Source organism: Salminus brasiliensis, chromosome 19 (genome assembly GCF_030463535.1).
Source record: "Salminus brasiliensis chromosome 19, fSalBra1.hap2, whole genome shotgun sequence".
Lineage (NCBI taxonomy): Eukaryota > Metazoa > Chordata > Actinopteri > Characiformes > Bryconidae > Salminus > Salminus brasiliensis.
In genome coordinates this window covers 13,611,643-13,631,287 of record NC_132896.1, presented here as the reverse complement: position 1 = coordinate 13,631,287, position 19,645 = coordinate 13,611,643, and the positions used below count along the sequence as shown (strand labels likewise).

Here is a 19,645-nt window from a genome sequence, read left to right as displayed (position 1 = left end):
AAGGATATGGATCTCATAAGGATGAGAAATTATTTAAGAAGTGTTTTTTTGGAGACAAAATCAGAAGAGAGAGAGAATATTTTTGAAGAATATCAGATTCTTTCAAATATCAAAACTTTTTTCTTAATCATAAAGTTACCAAAAAGGCACATCTAAGAAGAATTTCTTTCCTAAGACTTTATTGTAATTCTGGCTGCTGCTCCTCATAACCACAAATATAAACAAATTTGACTTGGCTTTTGTTTACATTTGTTTATCAAACTTCTTCCAAATTTGTGCTGCCAATTAACCCACCTGTTCATAACTTCCCTCTAGCACAAGCAGTGCTCCCGACACTAGGAGGATGTCTCCTCTGATACATGCCATGTCAGCCACCGCCACCTTTTCAAACTTATTGGCGGGCAGCCGACACCCTTGACGAAGGAAGGAAAGTCCCCAGCTCCGCCACACCAGCTAACAGACACCTGTGCCAGCCAATATCGCTTAAGAGTGAGCCAGCCAATTGTGCTGTCTCTGACTCCGGCCGCTGATGGCAAAGTGTTGTAGCTTTGGATTTGGACTTGTAATCTTCAGACTGTACTGGTAGTGCATTAGACCAGTGAATCACTCTGAGCCCGCCCCCCTCTTCTTCAAGAAATCTATTTACTTACATCTTAATGATTGAATTATGCAGACATGTTGGAAAAAATTGTACAGTCCCCCTTAAAGTAGATCCTTTTAAAGTAGTATCCTTTTATGCAAACACAGAGGCCTACAGTATAAATTACAGTAGGCTACTGTAATGAGAAACACAAGAGTGCCTGTATACAGATGACATTATGAGAGCTTTCGATGCTTGGCCTCTTTTTTTTTTTTTTTTTTTTTCTTTTCTTTTTTTTTATCTCCTGCATAATGTGTCCATCTCTCAGCGTGTAATGGGGATTTCTGTGCTCAAAGTGGGCCATGCTTGTACACTTACCCTCAGGAATGAAAGCAGTTCTGTGCAGTAGGCTGAATGACAGCAGCTGCATGTTGTTTTCATGTGCATGGATGTTTTACAGCATGAACACATTATCCAGCCCAGTCTGAGGTGAGATGTGATCTCACTACATAAAACTGAAATAAAATCCACATTCTCATGAGTGCTGGTGCTACGATGGCCCTAAATGCTTTACACTTCACGGTCCCACGTTCTCATTTGTGAGGGTTGATCAGGGCCGCAAATATTAACGGGCTAATTTGTTCTTCTCCGTTGGTTCCAACCTCATTTTCCTTGTAAGTTGTACAAGTGTGACTGCTGTAGGCGTGTGTTCACCACTGAGAGGTGGCCTCAGGAGCCTTCTTCTCCAAAAGAAAACAAACCACAGCAGGAGTTTCCCCACAGACTCTTAGTGTTTAAACCACACAACCGGAACATTCATGGCCACCCGGAAGAGCCATGCTGGGCGTAGGTGGCGTGAAGATGAGCACTTTCTTAGCATATCTTTCTATCATAGCTGACTTTCTGTCTTTCACTACTTTTCTCTTTTCATTTTCTACATTTATGGTATTTGGCTGATGCTCTTATCCAGAGCATCCTCTTATCCCGAGCACCCACTCATCCAGAGCATCCATTTATCCAGACAGACTTGAGTAGAAGTAGAAGTGTTCTTTAAGCTCCATACTTAAGTGGTAGATGCTTAAAGTATTCAACATTTGTACTTAAGTATTACATGTAGTTTCTAATATAGGTCTAACTAGTTCTAAAACGTACTACTTAAGTACTGAAAGTAAAAGTACAAGTACTGTGTTAGACTTGAGGACTGTCACAATTCCTTTGGCTGTAGTGCAATGACAGGAATGTAGAAGACAGAATTCATGTACATGAGTCTCCAATTAACTCTCTAAACAAACTTGCCCATAAGAAAGGCTAAACAGAATTGACTTAACCTGCCACACATTCTATATTGAAATAAACCAACAGAGCTCTAGCATTAGTGTTCTCACTGCATCAGCGGAGTGAGAGGAAGAACGGCAGCATGCAAGCTCACGGCTTGATCGCTTGCTTTGCTCAGTGTTGAGGCGACTTCATCAAACTCCGTGAAAGTGGCATCAATCGCTCTGGCGGTGATAATGTGGGTTTGAAATTATTCGTACTAATCATTGTGTAACGAGTAACGATGCAGCACATAAAATGTAACGGAGTAAAAGTATTAAACTTATACAGTACAGATACAGCATTTTAGCACCTAAGTACAGTAGTGAAGTAGTTGTACTTCCTTACTACATCTCTGTATCCAGAACATCTTCATACCAAGAGCATTCACTTATCCAGAAAATATTTAGAATCCAGAGCATATACTTATTAAGAGCATCTTTATATCTGAAGCATCCAGAGCATCCACTTATCCAGAGCATCTTCTTACCCAGTGCATCCAAGTTCAACCTCCACTTATCCAGAGCATCCTCTTATTAAGAGCATCTTCATATCTAAAGCATCCAGAGTATCCACTTATTAAAAACATCTTCTTATCCAAAGCATCCACATATCAAGAGCATCTTGTTATATAGAACATCAACTTATTAACATCTTGTTATCCAGAGCATCCACTCATCCAAAGCATCAGTTTATCCAGAGCATCCACTTATTCAAAGCATCCACTTATCCATGGCATCTTCTTACCCACAGCATCCAATTGTTAAGAGCGTCTTCTATTCTAGAGCATCTAACGCATCCACTTATCCAGAGCATCCACTTATCCAGAGCATCCACTTACCCAGAGCATCCACTTACCCAGAGCATCCACTTACCCAGAGCATCCACTTACCCAGAGCATCTTCTTATCCAGAGCATCCACTTGTCCAGAGCATCTTCTTACCTAGAGCATCCACCTATCCAGAGCATCTTCTCACCCACAGCATCCACTTATCCAGAGCCTCTTCTTACCCAGAGCATCCACTTATTCAGAGCATCCACTTATTCAGAGCATCCACTTATTCAGAGCATCCACTTATCCAGAGTATCTTCTTGTCCAGAGCATCTTCTTATCCAGAGCATCCAGAGCATTATTTTATCCAGAACTGCCTTGTCCATCCACTTGTCCAGAGCATCCACTTGTCCAGAGCATCCACTTGTCTAGAGCATCCTCTTACCTAGAGCATCCACCTATCCAGAGCCTCTTCTTACCCAGAACATCAACTTATTCAGAGCATGAACTTATCCAGAGCATCTTCTTGTCCAGAGCATCTTCTTATCCAGAGCATCCAGAGCATTATTTTATCCAGAACAAACCCCCAGCCAGAGTATCTAACCCTACTCAGCCAAGGAAGTTGGTGTTACTACGCTGCATCAGCCACTGTCCTTTTTTCATATTTTTGTCTTTTTGTCCTCCTTTTTTGTTTTCCCTTGTCCATCCACTTATCCAGAGCATCCACTTGTCCTGAGCATCCACTTGTCCAGAGCATCCACTTGTCCAGAGCATCCACTTATCCAGAGCATCCAGAGCATTCTTTTATCCAGAGCAAACCCCCAGCCAGGGTATCTAACCCTACACTGCCAAGGAAGTTGGTGTTACTACGCTGCATCAGCCACTGTCCTTTTTTCATATTTTTGTCTTTTTGTCCACCCTTTCTTATTTCTTTGCTTGCTTTTTTTTCTTTCTTTTTCGTGATGCTCTTTCTATGCACTTCTTTTGCACTTCTCTCTATATTCCTTTATTTTTTATTCACCTCTTTTCTATTTCCCTGCCTTTCTTGTCTCTTTAAATGAGTGTATGTTCTGCCCTTATTTGGGCTGTGTGAGCATCTGATTTTTGGACCTCGGTCTTCACCTACACACGTGTGCACATACACGGCTCGAGTGCAACATTGATTCCTCTCCTCTTGCTCGATGACTGCCGCCCTCAGTAATATTAACGTGATTGGGGAGCACAACGGCATCTTTCATCGCTCTGCTGGCCCTGATCTGGCCCTGATGCAGGGTCATGGCTTTTCTTCAGCCACATCAGTCTCCCCTCACAGCACACACGACTTCAGCACCAGCACCCAGCTATCGCACCCAACACAGCTGCTGCAACGGGGAGCAAACAAAGTCACAACAATTAAAGTCACACAGATCCAAATCTTCAGTTTTGAGAAGAGACCAAGGGGAAGCTTAAGCCTCTTTAAAACCACCAGTATCTGTCTGACATTGAACGCTTACTCTCAACTCGTCCAATTACATGCTGACCGTTTCGGATTTGCCCCCCACTGCTCCACGGCATTAAATCAATGTGAAAGGCATTGGCTATGTATGTATTTTTGTGGCAACAAGCAGGCAGCCTTGGAGTGCTCTGCTGTAAATCAGCATGAAAGCTTTTGAGAGGAGGCTTGAGACAAAGACAGAGGGAGACAGATAGAGAGTGCAGGATACTTTGTTTTGTATTTGATTTTTATCTGTTTTGCACACTTTGTCCTCCATTTCTTATCCTTAGCCCTGTTACAGGCTGAACAGAGTAAGTAGCTCAACATGGGGAGCAGTAAGAACACTTCTCCCCAGACTGATGGTCATCCATCTCTGTTCTTGACACTCTCTAATGGCATCCCTGCCTGTTGCTCAGAGACACATGCCAGGGAAATGGCCATCCCTTTCACTGCAGTGAACGCTGTAGCAGACTGCGGGAGGAGACTACAGATTCAACTCCCAGTGGCTCTAATGAGCAGCACTGTGTTTTTAAGGTTTACTAAAAGGTGCTATGGGCCACTTTACTCAAAACCACTACCACTAATAGAGTGGAAGCCAACTGGGCTCAGTTAGCATTACCACATACAAGTGCTCTTGAGTGGTAGACACACTAGCAGTGTTACCAAGGTATTCTTTTAATGCCCATAAAAGGAAAGTGTATTTGAATTTGGCCTGTGGAAAGACACACATGGGCTTGGTGATTTAGATATGAAATTCTTTAAAGATGCCAAAGAATGCATTTATTAGTAGTATTTTAGGTTGTATTTTGATGTAGAAATAATAATCATGGTACTTGGCTTAAAAATTGCACATTTACAGCCCTGTTATTTCGGCTTCAGAATGGATAATGCTGATTTTCCTTTAATATCATCAAATCATGTGGGGGGGAAAAACAGCTCTCTTTTTATTGGCTGGAATATGGCACCAGCGATAGCTCAAAGAAACCTGTGTGATTCGCAAGCTAAAGAGGATGTATGCGGCTAGCTTTTAGCCATGCCCCTACTCACATCCCCAGGTTCTTCTTTTTTTAGGGAGCAGATGTTGGATAGAAGACATGGGGAAAACTAGCCTGAGCTTTTAGTCTTGTAAGGATCCTTGTTTGCTCCCACCTGCTTTCGTTTCGGCGTATGTTGATTGTGAGTTCCCTTTCTATGGACACTGGCACAGGATATGCTACGGTCACAGGGCCTGGTTCACCATTATTCCCATAACCAAAATAAACAGAGTCTTGTGGTGACCATTTCGTGTGTCCGGCTTTGACTTTCACTAGTGGGCTGGGTTTATGTAAAGTTTTGTGGCATGAATATAATGAATCGAGACTATTATGGAGCGGTTTTGGGGTTTTGTACTTTTAGTATGTTTTAGTTATGCCGGATTTTCTTTTGAAAGAGGATACAACAGTGTTAGATGGCTCATGGTTCTCTCATTATTTATCTATACCAAGGAGCAAGCTGTACTGTCCACTAGAGTGTTAACTGTGGGCCTCACCAGACCACGCAGTGAAAAGTCTATAATGATACCCTCCCACCACAAAAAGGTAGAGTCAACACTGCCAATGTTTAGGCCATTAAGCTTGGGTCAGCAGCAAATGTGGCAAGGCTAAGTTAACACCTTTCAAGGCTAGCTGTCGGATTGGCATAAGCCGACTCTGTTAGAGTGTGATCTGCTCTGGGCAGAGGACTGGAGAGGGCTGCTGGGAGCGTGGCCTTAGAAGAGCATTGAGTGTCAAAGAGACACTGAGAGAATGTTTGATGTGAAACACAGCTCAGCACTCTAATGTCCCTCAGGGGGGAGAAAGAGACGGAGAAGTAGTACAATAGTGATTTGCTTCAGTGGACAGCCTTCATACCTGCTACCCAGAGTTTCCATTCCACCTTTTCATCCTCTCTCCCTCTCTCTCTCTCCTGTCTCTCACCCTTCTATGGTTGTCAAGTGTGTTTGCACCCTCTCTGTTCTTGTACTCTGTTGTTTTGACATCTGGCGTGTCCTGCAGGAGTCTGAGGGCAGTCTTCCTAATCTGTTGGTGTTGTGCGGCGACCATGGCATGTCTGAAACTGGCAGCCACGGAGGATCATCAGAGCCTGAAGTCAGCACCCCTCTCATCCTCATCAGCCCTGCCTTCCAGAGGAAAGGTGAGCTTTATTTATTCAGCATATGGTCTTCATCGCCGTCCACTGTAGGGCCCAACGGCTGTATTATTTGGTCAGTGCAATGTTGAAATGGGTCGTTTTATAACGTGACAAGCCCTATTGCTATAAAATGTCAGAGATCGCTAATTCCAGAGTATTTTAACAGCTGTGTCTGTCTGCAGTTTCCTATGTTTCTGAAAACGATAGAGGCCGGTCTGGTAAAGTTGAAAACAAAGCACTGGCGTCTTGATAAGGTTAAGGTCAGGACTTGGCCTCTGACTCTGACTTGCTATTCCAAAGCGCGAAGCATTCTTTAGTAGATTTACTTTTGTGCTATGGGTCATTGTCTTGTTGCATGACCCAGCGTTTAAAGCTTGAGGTCATGGAGTGCTACCTTTATATTCTCCTGTAAAATGGTTTGATACACCTTTGAAATCATCATTCCCTCAATGATCACTAGGCGTCCATATCATGATGCTTCCACCATGCCTCACAGGTGGCAGGATTTGGTTTGTGTACAGGTTTCTTTTTCCTCCAAAAAAAATAATAAAGAATTTTGTCTCCAATTTTGTCCCAAGTGCTTTTGTAACAAATCCTGTACTTGTTTAACAGCTTTTGACATTCTTCAGAGGTTGCTAAGATGACGGTCTGCAATTCCCTATGTCCATGAAAACAATATAGGCTGATCTAGTAAGCTGCGTTATTATACTTCCTATATATAATCTAATAATCCCAGCAACAACAAAGTACTGGTGACGTATTCCCTGTTATTGATAGAATTCAGTCGTCACTGTGAAAACATAGTCTCTCTTATGGGGTTTTTGCATTTATATGAACACTTGTTATCGAGATTAATACATGTAAAATTACGTTTAATTACATAAACTGTATTACTGTCACACAACATAAAGTGGGGGGTTATTTCTTTTCCATATGCTCTAGGTATACCTCATGCACTTAATAATAATAACACTTAATGAAGAGAGATAAGATAAGATAAGATAGTCCTTTATTAGTCCCGCAGTGGGGAAATTCCCAGTGTAACAGCAGAAAGGGATAGCAAGACACTCAGTTACAAAAATTTGGATAAATAATTTACACTATATACACAATATAAATAAGAATTAAAAGAGCAATAACAATACTATTTACAGCAAAAGACTCTTAATTGCACATGGGGGGGGGGGTATTGCATTCCCTGAACATGAACATGTGTGTGTAGTTGAGTGTGTGTGTGTGTGTGTGTGTATGTGGTCCGCTGGGAGCAGTTCTGGTTGTGCAGTCTGACGGCAGCAGGAAGGAAGGACCTGCGATACCGCTCCTTCACACACTTGGGGTGAAGCAGCCTGTCGCTAAAGGAGCTGCCCAGTGCTGCCCAGTCTCATGCATGGGGTGGGAGCTGTTCTCCAGCGTGGATGCCAGCTTGACTGTCATCCTCCTGTCTCCCACCACCTGCACTGGGTCTAAGAAGCACCCCAGGACAGAGCAGGCCCTCTTTATGAGTTTGTCCAGTCTCTTCTTATCTGCCGTCGAGATGCTACTGCCCCAGCAGACCACTCCATAAAAGATGGCAGATGCGACCACTGTGTCAAAGAACGTCCTCAGGAGTGCTCCCTGCACTCCAAAGGACCTCAATCTCCTCAGCAGGTAGAGTGTGCTCTGGCCTTTCTTGTAGAGTGCAGCAGTGTTGACTGACCAGTCCAGTTTGTTGTTCAGATGAACACCCAGGTATTTATAAGAGTCCACACTCTCGATGTTCATACCCTGGATGTTCACTAATGGAGGGGGGTGTCTGCACCTGCGGAAATCCACCACCAGTTCTTTTGGTATAGAAGTAAGTATTCTATAATGTAATTAGACATAGAATATGTATACATATAGCAGGTAGGCCATGAATATTTCCTGGAGGTTAAGGTTGTTTTTATATTGGCCAAAATATTAATTGTATTAAGAAAACATTTAGGCTTTATTATGAAACTATATTGACAAGGGTAAAAAAAAAAAGCTGGACCTTTGTTTAGTCATTTACAGTCTGGACATACTGGAAAGTGTGGAAACTACTGTTTAAATAAGTTACTGATCTAAATAAGTTATAGTTGTGGGCTACACAGAACCATCAGTATATACAGAAATACATACCACTATGACCCCTGGGGTCGCAAACTCAAATCAGCCATCAGTGGACAGATTTCACAACCAGTTGTGCTCTCTCAGAATTCATTGGCTGCCAAACATCAATTTGCTCATTGCAGTCAAAAAGGTCTAGATTAGCTTCATCTATCCACAGGACTTGTTTTCAAATTGCATAAGGCTTGCAGGATTAATTGATGCTGATGCTGAATTTTAAGGTGAGGATGGAGGAAAGCGTAGAATATTGCTGTCTTTCTTTCTTTTTACAGCTTTCTTCTGCTTTGTGAGCATCATTGTTCTAGCTGTCAAAATGGTAGCGGCTATTTGAGGAGTCAGTGTATTTATAAGGCTTTGAAATTTGGACCACGTGGCCATTATTTTATGAATGGTGCTCTTTTTAATGAAAATCGTACACCGATGTTTCTTGAATTGTATTTCTTCTGGAGATCAGTCCATCTTCTACTCATTTAACTACTTACAGCAGAATTCTTGCCTTTAGTAAAGAACTGTGCACTATTTAAAGTGCCAAAACTTTCAGAATGCTGGAACCATTTTGTAGAGACACTTACTGATGTTTTGCATATTTTCTTTTTTGGTGTGCTCAGATAATGCATTCTTTAGGTGGACTGTCTCTGTTATGTTTGGAAGGTCAGTGGTGGGTGGGAATTAGTCCATGCCTTTCATCTTCTGTGATAAATGTGACCTTTTAGGAAACCTTTTGCCATTCCTTTGTGTTTTTGTCAACGTTTATTTTTTAATCTCATAATAATGAGGTATTTTACGTTTACTGGAGACACGCATCGGCTGAATGTTTCTGTCCACTATTGCTAGGAAGCTTTGTCAGAAGCATCTGTTGAATTTTTCACCATATGAAAAATGAATGCCTGATTATTATCGATTAATGGGATATTTAACTTCTTAAAATAAACATTGTTAATATCCGTAATGGCAGTTAAAGCCCACAGAGGTAGAAGTTGTGCCAAGCTGTCGGAAAGGGCCGGTTTCTGCAAATTATACGCAAATTAAGAACTCATTCTGGCTGTAATGTTTATTTACGGAGGAGCTCGCCGTTCCTTCTGTGTAAAATAATTGTTAAGCCAGAGACAGCTGTGCACAAAAGCATGTAGTTGAGATAGGCCTTTAATGAATTAGACATGCAGAGGAGTGTGCAAGCTAGACACAATTATGTGCACAGCCTCAATGACTACTGTGAAACAAACAATAAATGGACAAGTAACTGCAACCCAAGCTTAACCCCTGACGCTAGCTATGAAATGCTAAAACAAGCTAAAAATCAACCTAACATCATAAATCTTTTTTTTATTATTTTCACTTTAACAATTTATATAAGAATTTTTGGGTATGTCAGCATTGGGGCCAGTGGATGGAAAATGGTATTAACCAGTAATTTCATTCTCCACCTTTCCACTCTACCTCTAAATTTCATTTGTATGGACTTTTGTAACCAGTAGATTAGATCATATATTTGTGTGCTTTGGGTCATTGTCCTGTTGCATTACCCAATGTCTCTTACACTTGAGGACTGTTGCTTCTATTATCCTGTGAAATGTTTTGATGCACCTTTTGAATGTATTGTTCCTCTAAATGATCACAAGGAATCCAGTCCCTGAGGCAGCAAGGAAGACTACCCTAACCATGATGCTCCATTTACTGTGCTATACGTTTCCATTGCAATGTGAATTTTGCAAGCCCGTACTTTTTTACTTTTTTCAACACATGTAGCAGAAAAATGCAGAAGGGATTGTGGCATAGCAGGTCGCCAAAACATGATTTGCGTCACGGAGGGAAATTATTGGCAATAACGGGCAGTTATTGCCAGTCATATGAGGCCAGGCTTCTGTCTCTATGAATAGGGAGAGGACACTGAGGGTCAAATTACATATTTTCAAATGAAAAAAATATATATTTTAACCCCTTATAAAGCCTATGGACTGCTGGTGGGCCGAAAGTGTTATTACAAACCTTCCTTACTTTGAAATGTTCCACTTTTGTCTCATCTGACCCTAGTACATCGGGATCCGGAATCACTGTGGAACATGCAGGTGGTCTTTCCATGAACACCATTCATGTTCAGGGTTTTTCTAACAGTGGGGGCTTTGCAGTTGGTAGTGTATTCGGTAGGTATGTTGCTGTTACCCTTGGGTTCTTCCTTATCTCTTTCAAGATTGCCTTTTGTGCTTTTGGAGTGATGCCCACTCCTAGGGAGGAGTAGCAGCAATCCTGAACTTGTAAGTAATTTGTCTAACCGTGGCTTGATGTACTCTCAGGTCTTTATCAGGCTTTTCCAGCATTCTGTATAACACGTCTTCTGAAGTCTTCTGAAAGTTGCTTGCATCGAGGCATGGTTCACTCTAACCATTCTTTCTTGGGAAGAACAGACCTGTCAGTAACCCAGCCTTGGGTGCATTTATTTAATTGGCAAAGCACCTGTGAAACTCACACGTCCAGTCTCATCTCCTTTTGCTAATTAGCTCTTGCAGAAGTCATTAAAACAGAGGTTCACTTACTTTTTCTAGCCTGCACTGTGGATTTTTACTCAGAGTGCACATTTTGTCATGAATGAATGCAGAAATTCAGGTAATTCCAAAGGTGCTGGTTACTTTGCCTTGCAACATTTGTGCTAAGATGCCTTTGGGAAGCTTAGATCAGTTAGGTCACCTGTTCACAACATTTGACCTCTGAGGCTGGATGATATTAAGGTCTTGCTAACTTTCTGGTATCAGTGATAAAGCTCTAATGCTTATATGGCTAATTTTATGTTGTTATAAACATATTCCTGGGGATTCATTTGACATTCATCAACAGAGGTTCCATCTGCCAAACTTTTTTGCAAGTATTGACCATGCGCTGCCAGGTTAGTATCATAACCCTAGCATATGGAATTTCCTGGCAGGTGTGTTTTTATGAAACAGGCTAAATTGCAGAGATTATTTTATGTTCATGTTAATCCTGAACTCAGCCCACACTGACAGATGCACATGTACAGTAGATTGCTTCATACATCCTATGTAACAAATTGATTTGAAACCCCCCGTTCGTTCTGAACGTACACGTGGATGGTTAGCAGAGGCTAGTTTCTAGCCCTGAGCCTTTAGCTCACACGTTAATGAATCCCATGTCTGCTAATTCAAAACATTAATTCACCTTTCCCCTGCCTTGTCTCGTCATTTGCATTAGTGCAGTGAGTAATTGATTATAAATGTGTGGGGGAAAACACACATACACACACACACACAAATTCACACAGACATATATATATGTGTATGTATTCAATTTAGTGAAATACTGGCTGTCTTTGAGTATGCTTGCTATAAGCTGCTACAGTCAAGGTGTTACTAAATGCACTTGACTGTGTGATTAATCCCCCCACACACACACATACACGCACACACACACACACAAGCACACACTCTCTCTCTCTTTCTGTTTGCTTGTGCCCTAGAGTGTGAGGTTCTGACGTCTTGGCACGGCATGGGAGAGGCTCATTATCGTTCGCCTCTCTCCTTGACGAACGTGTGGAAGGGCTAAGCATCTGTCTATTCCACACTGCCTGGATGATCGTGATAATTGTTTCTTTTCCTGCCTGATCTATTTTGGAGATAGCGCGCGCGTGTTCACACTCCATGCCTGCATTTATTTTGAAATGAACACGCTCATTCAGAAGACATACAGCTACTGATCGGGTTCAACCGGGTTCATTCAGTACATTCCACATTATGGTCAAATTGTTGCGCGTGCTACTGTTGGCATTTGAGGCCTGTATGCTGAGTGAGCTGCTTGCATGCATGTAGGCATATTTGTGCATGAAATATTGTGAGTGTAACTGATATTGTTCAAGTGTGACAGAACTGTCCACATAGCAAGTTCCTCCTGCAGATGAAATTGATTTATAAGTTGTGATTATCTATATATATATATATATATTCATGACTTAAGTAAGAGGCGTGTGAGATATGGGACGGTTTCTCTCTTTGATCGTGTACCCAATATATGACATTATAGTTTGTGTGAGAGTGAATTTGTGTGAAATGTGTGAAGGGATGCTATTGGAGTCCAGCAGTGACACAGCAGGTGTTAAAATACTGATGTACCAGAGCAATATTGCCACGTCAGTGTCACTACAGTGCTGAGAATGATCCACCACCCAAATAACACCTGCTCTGTGGTGGTCCTGTGGGCTCCTGACCACTGAACAACAGGGTGAAAGGAGGCTAACAAAGTATGTAGAGAAACAGATGGACTGCAGTCTGTAATTATAGAATCACTAAGTGCTCCTTTATGGTAAGTGGAGCTGATCTAATGGACAGTGAGTGTAGAAACAAGGTGGCGGTGTTAGCGCTAGACGAAACTTGACCTGTTCTGTGGTATTTGGAGCTCTACATGGCTTATGCTGCTTTCAAGTGGTCTTGGCTTTATTGAACTTCAAACAGTCGGGTGATGAAGTCAAGCACATCATTATCTTCAATGCAACATGAACTGGTCGTGCACATACCACAGCTTAGGCTGTGTTCCAGCTAACTGATGCTGGAATTACACACATTTAGCAGATAAAGACTCATGTCTGAGAGCACAGTCAAGTGGAGTACCTTGGAAAGCTGATATCAAACATGGTCTGTGATGTGAAGCTGGCCGTCGCTGAGCCACTGCTGTGCATAATGTGGACATTCATTTTATAGATAAGACCGCTTGTTGGATGTGTTTACATTACTAGTTGCACACTGGTTCCTCCAGGTTTGCACGCTCACTCCTTCACTCCTTGAGTTAGTTAAGCTAATTTACTGTGCACCCTTTACAGACACAGGCATTTAATTGCCATAGAAAAGCATTGCCAACATAACAGGATGTTGTGGAGTGCTGGAGCTCCAGCCAAAGCCTCAGGGATAACTAATCACCTGAACTCACTAATGCTCTTATGGCAGAATGCCATCAGATTCTCGCAGTAATGTTCCAAAATCCTTCCAAAAGACCTTTGCAGAAGAGTAAGGTCCGCTTCTGCATCAAAGGACAAACAAACTCCTGATTGTCACCCAACTCTTGAGGTGCATGTGTCTACAGACTTTTGGACATATTGTGCAGCACACATCTCTTTGTTTTTCTACCTGTTGTGAGTGTTTGACACCACCAATCAGTGAGCTTTTACAACACCACCGCCACCCTTACCCTCCTGAAACTTACATAAGGGCAAAGCGCAGATTTGGCAATGTACTGGATACAGCTAGAAAAATATTTGAATACAGTGATGTCCCTTATTATCATATTACTGTACACTGCCGATTTCTGTTGTTGCCTGGTTATCAGTGCTGCTTGTTTTTGTTCGCCAGAGGGTCTGCAGCAGCCAGCTGTGGTGGAGCAGGTGGATCTGACCCCCACTTTGTCACTGGCCCTGGCCCTGCCCATCTCCCAGAACAGCGTGGGCCGTCTGATTCCAGCTGTGTTCGAAGAGGCCTCGCTCAGGGAGCAGCTCCGCTTCCTCCACATCAACGGCCACCAGCTCAGCAGTCTGCTCCGAGACAGCAACCCCAACTTCCACAAGGGTGAGTCTACTGCGCACACAGCCACCACAACACAGAACAGGAAGCCACAACACACAGTTTACAGTTTTTCTCTATGGACTTCTCTGTTGTCACATGCAAAACCATATTGTGTGTAAAAAAAACAAAAAAAAACCCAAAACATTTAACTGCAGCCTTCTGGGAGTGCTTGTAATTTAGTAAAATCATATGTTTATGAATGTATATAGGGTTTTATATATATATATATATATATATATATATATATATATATATATATATAAACTCACCACGGCCAATGCCATAGATAGAGGCGTATGAAGCTCTGCAGCACCGTGCTGTGGAACTCATGTACTGTATATAGACTATATACTGTATATAGACTTATAGATATAATTATCTAATATTATCTTGTATCTAATTATTTTATTTCCGCCATTATTTTAAACACATTTCTTAGTGCAGGGAATGTCATAAATACACTGAATACCCCACTGCACTGCTAACTATCATGCTGGGGTTTTACTATTAAATATGTAACCCTTTGTTTGCTCTTTGTTTCATGCTGCATTATACAATGACATTATTATTATTACTATTATTATTGTTGTTATTATGAATAATAATAATAATAATAATACTCATTTAATCAATAAGTGAATAAAAACAAATAAAAACAACACTCTTTAATTACACTAAAATAATTAGACTGGTAAGTTACATACTGTACATACGCACAGCTGTGTTGTGGCCAAGACACACTGATTTTCAAGGTTTTTGTTTCTTTAACAATTTATTTTAGTTATTTTTTTTGTTCCAAATGGACTTTTGGATGCTGCTTTCAGAAATGACCCTGACATTTTCACATCGCGTACAGTTTTTGAGAAACAGACAATTTTGTTTAATGATCGAGTAGGTGATTCTCATTACGTTCAGAACTGGTTCCTGGGCAGAATAATGTTGCATGTGACCCGTTGGTGGATGCAAAGAAGATATTACTTCCACATTTGCACTTGGACTAATAAAAAACTTTGTTAAAGCAGTGAACAAGCAAAGTGAGGCCTTTTTTTTATTTGCGGCAGATGTTTCCACGCATGTTTCCATGCCATGATAAAAGATGGTGTTTTCATCGGTCCACAATTCATAGATGTGATGAAGGATAGCCACTTGGATGGTCTTCTGCAGGGTGCAAGGCTTTCTAGGCTCAAACGGGATAGGGTCAGGCATACAAATTCATTAAAGATACATTTTCTCCATTCCCACTTGGACTTCTTCCCAGACAGCCTTGGCGCAGTGAGTGACGAACATGGTGAAAGGTTTCACCAAGACATTGCCAAGATGGAGAAATGGTATTGTGGAATCCATCTATGCTGTCTGACTATTGCTGGACTCTCATCTGGAAGCGTCGGACAGTGATTACAAACAAAAGTCTGCAGCAAAACATTTTCAGTATTGCTTGCTGATGCCAACATTGCCATCATATGTTATGTCGCTAGACATGACATGACGAAGCTTAACGAGGATCCCAGTTTTCCTATAATTTTCCTAAAAATCTGTTTAACAGTAAGATGATTACTTATCCCAGAGGTATCAGCTGGAGCTCCAGCAGTCTCAGAGAAGTCAGTTCCACTGCTCCACAGTCCCAGTGCTGCAGAGCTTTATACCCCTCTATCTACTCGATAGCATTGGGCATGGTGACTTTAGATTCCAGAGCATCCTGTTATGTTGGCAATGCTTTTCTAAGGCAGTGAAATGCCGGTAATATCAAGAGAGAAAGAATAGAATGCACCCACCCACATTTTTAACAGCGGTCTCCAAGACCAACAGTAAATGAGTTGAGACCAAATATCTAATCAAGAAGGAAAATCAATGTTATTTTTTGGAGTATATTATGAATAGCACCAGTGAATAACGAACACTGACATACTGCACATTTCATTTCCAACAGCACACATCTTATTTTGTTGGATGAAATGCGGCATATTTTGGAAAAAAATCGCTATATACTATATTTGGGATAGTATTTGGATCTGACAACACTGGTGCATTTGGTCTGCATGCAGAATGTTGCAATACATAGTGTATAAAATATTGATATAGTATTTTTACTGCATCACCAACTCATTTACATGTTTCTGTAAATTGTGTCCCTTGTGTTTTTTCAATACTGTATCGAAATCATTACACCTTATGGTCCAGTTGTGTGTAAACTGCTTAAAGGTACCAAAGGTACTTATTTATTGAGTATTTTACGTTGTTCGTAAGTATATGACTTTGGTTAGGGCAAAGAAAATTTGGCCTCAGAATGAAACAAATTTTTCCTTTATGATGAGCTCTGTTATTGACTGGTTTACATCACCAAGACAAAACACAGTAGCAGCATAGCATGGCTTAAATCTGCTTATCCTGTCCTAGCCAAGCCTATCTTAGCATTAGGGACAAATTAAGACATTTTCTTTTGTATAATTTTAGCGAATAGGCTTGCTGTCCTCTTTGGGCCTTTTTGCCCTGAGACTGAGACTGTACCTGGATAGCTGTAGTCAGCCTTTTAGCTGTGGCCTGGCTTTGAGTTTCTTTGGCTCGTACTGCGGGCCGTCACTGGCCGGCTGGCTGGCTTGCTCTCCGCACCTAGTAATAGCAACCATTAGCTTTATTGTCTTCCCTGTGATGTGTGACTCCCCTCTGAGTAGTGCTTCATCCAGTTGGCTAGCATTAGCTTTTAGCCTTTTGAAAATGGGCCAAGACTGTAGCATAACAGTCTTTGCAGTTTTAGAATAGGCCTCTTCTATAGCTCTTTTTAATGTACCCTTGATTTCAGAAGAAGCAGTGTATGAACAGGTGTCCCAATACTTTTGTCTGCTTATGTTCTGCTTTAAATTGTAGCACAAAACAACTAAGACTTTAGACTTTGATGCTTGCATTCTGAACAAGAAAATGCCACTGTGTTTCTCCTCACTGTCGTTTGGTGCGGTTCTGAACCTCTGGTGCCAAAGCAGTGTAATAAGATTTTGGGCATGACTCCAGTTTCTTGGTGTAGTGTTTTAAGTCAGGCAACACAGATCCACAGCTTTCCCTCTCGCACACCTCACAGATTTGAAGTATAGCTTTCAGTCCAATTCAATTTCATCACCACTGCTCCTCTTCACAGCCTCAGTAGCCTGACAGCACCCAGGGCTGAGAGAGAAAGGGGAGACATGGGCTCTGCATTTGGGATTCTGTAAATCCATTCAAACAGGGGGTTTGAGCCCAAATCCAGTTATTAGGTCTTTTTATGTGTATGTGTGAATGCACAACCGTGCTCTCCTGTGCAGCATAATCATATCCAGACTCAGCAGCATAGGCTCAGCATCACTGCCACGATCCACAGTCTCCTATCTGTGACTTCCACGCCTCTCTCGTGTGTGTACATACGTGAGTATGTGTGTGAAAGAATTTATCCTTTTTCTTCAGGCTGGTGTTGGCCCACATGCTCTCACACATTGAGTTTGGTAGGTAATGGTGTGCGTGTGTGTGTGTGTTGTGTTTTGGCTTGCATGTAATCTGAGTGCAGTGCCAGAAGTCTTGCCGTGTGAGGGTGTGTGATTGTAAGATGAAAAACAGTGTGAAGGAGGAGTGTGCCAACACTTAAGCTGTTTAGATGGTCGGTTGGTTTGCCTAATACAGCCACCCTTAGTTAGAAACTTAATGCAGTCATCGGCTTTTGTGATCAGTTGCATACGCTGAATTGACAAAAGTATTGAGACACCTGCGTATTCAATGTTTTTTCATTAAAAAAGAGTTTATCCTGCTTTTGTTAAAGTATCTGTCTCTACTTGTTTTTGGAGCAGTGCTGTGAGGATTTGATTGCATTCAGTGACAAAAGCATTAGTGAGGTTAGGATGTTGGATGATCAGCACCTCACCAACTCACCCCCAAAGTATCAGATGGAGCACCGTCAGTCCAGAGAAGTCAGTTCCACTGCTCCGCAGCTAATTGTTGAAGGGGCTTTTGGTTATCTGCTAGAATAGGAGTAGTGCCTATTCTATTGCCAGTTCTTCTCTACAGGGACTAGACAAGCTGTGAATGGTAATTACCACATCTGTGTCATGTGCCTAAAGTAGCTGAATGCATTCAATTGAAGGGGTGTCCACAAATATTTAGACCTTTAGTCTATGTAATGTTTTAGTAAAATAAATGACTGATTGACTTGAATGAATGACTATACCCCCTTCAGGAAACGCTAGCCATGCTGTATTTCAGTAGTAAGCATGATTTGAATGATTTATTTTGTCTTTGAGTATCATTTTTATTCAAACAGACAGGGTCCACTTTTCAGTGTCACCATTATGGGACAAGATGTGGCAATTGCAAGCAACAGTAGCCATGAGGTTCTACAGCATCTGCCATTCTGTCAGAAAGATGGATCGCTTGTTGCTTTTTGAGAACACAAGCAATCTGCATGTGGCTTTCAGAGCACCCACTCCATGTGTGTACGGAGTTGTCTGGTAAAATAATGTTATTAATTAAGCCCTCTCTTGATATTTGTGCTCATCCTTCCCCCTGGGATCCAAAACGTATAGTCAGCTCAGTAATTAATTGGCCCAAAACGGCTTGTTTTCAGTAGTGCTTATTTTTTATTTATCTATCTCTTAACAAAATTGTATGAAAAGGACAGCTTGTCAGCTGTGAAACATGGGGGTGGAGGAATCATGCTATGGGATTGTGTTACTGCCAGTGCCAATGAAAGTATTGCATAGGTGGGGGAAGAAATGGGTTCCACAAAATACTAGCAAATCCTAGATGCAAAGATTAAACCATCTACGAAAAGCCAGAAACTGAAAAGAGCTCAGAACATAGCTCAGAATCCACCATGGATTACCTGAAGACATGCAAAATTAAGGTATATAGGAATGGTTCTCACAATCCCCTGACCTAACCAGTTATTGTAATGTGTCCAAACTTTTACACATTGGATTTTATTTTATTTTTTACGTAATAAAAAACAGAGTACCTCTGAATTAGAAAGAAATGATCAATTTACTATGTTTATGTTTGATAGAGGCTGTTTATTGCTTCTGAATAATAATGAATAATTATTGAGTCCACAGCGAATCTTACACTGCCTGTAAAAAATTAATTAATTAATAAAAAAGCTGAAGACAAAAAGAGGATGGCTTTTACAGCAAGCTCATGATCCTTAACACACCCTAAACTCAACAGTTGACTACCTCTTGTGATTTTGGTGGTCCCAGATATGATATAAATTTTCAGTGTTACATTACATAAGCATTCTCTATCTATCTATCTATCTATCTATCTATCTATCTATCTATCTATCTCTCTCTCTCTCTCTCTCTCTCTCTCTCTCTCTCTCTCTTAATTTTGCTCTGATTAATAAGTAATGCTACAAATTGAGTTTGTAATGAGGACTGGTCACTAAAGCTCTGCAGCATGATGAATCTCTTCTACTGACCTTTGCAAGAGATTGATCGGGTTGTAGATTGCGTGTGTGTGTGTGTGTGTGTGCATGCATGTGCATGTGTCTTTCTGTTGACTCTTTCATAGATAGTCTTAGATGGTGTTTTCGAGGGTGGCAGCCTGCATCTATGCATGCTACATTTATATACACATCTGCTGTAAGATGCTGCTGTGTGCAAGGAGAAACTTTCATAGGGTAGAAATGCACATGTAAATGG

General features: G+C 41.4%; 1 protein-coding gene across 2 annotated transcripts in view; it reads left to right on the top strand.

Annotated features, from left to right (window-relative positions):
* Positions 1-19,645, top strand: part of pigg (phosphatidylinositol glycan anchor biosynthesis class G (EMM blood group)) — a 130,054-nt gene that overhangs the window by 24,162 nt on the left and 86,247 nt on the right. For both annotated transcript variants that reach the window (XM_072663680.1, XM_072663681.1), the window contains exons 5-6: positions 6,174-6,312; positions 13,782-13,994. In XM_072663680.1, the coding sequence (XP_072519781.1) occupies positions 6,174-6,312; positions 13,782-13,994 (352 nt within the window). The remainder of the gene's footprint in view (positions 1-6,173; positions 6,313-13,781; positions 13,995-19,645) is intronic.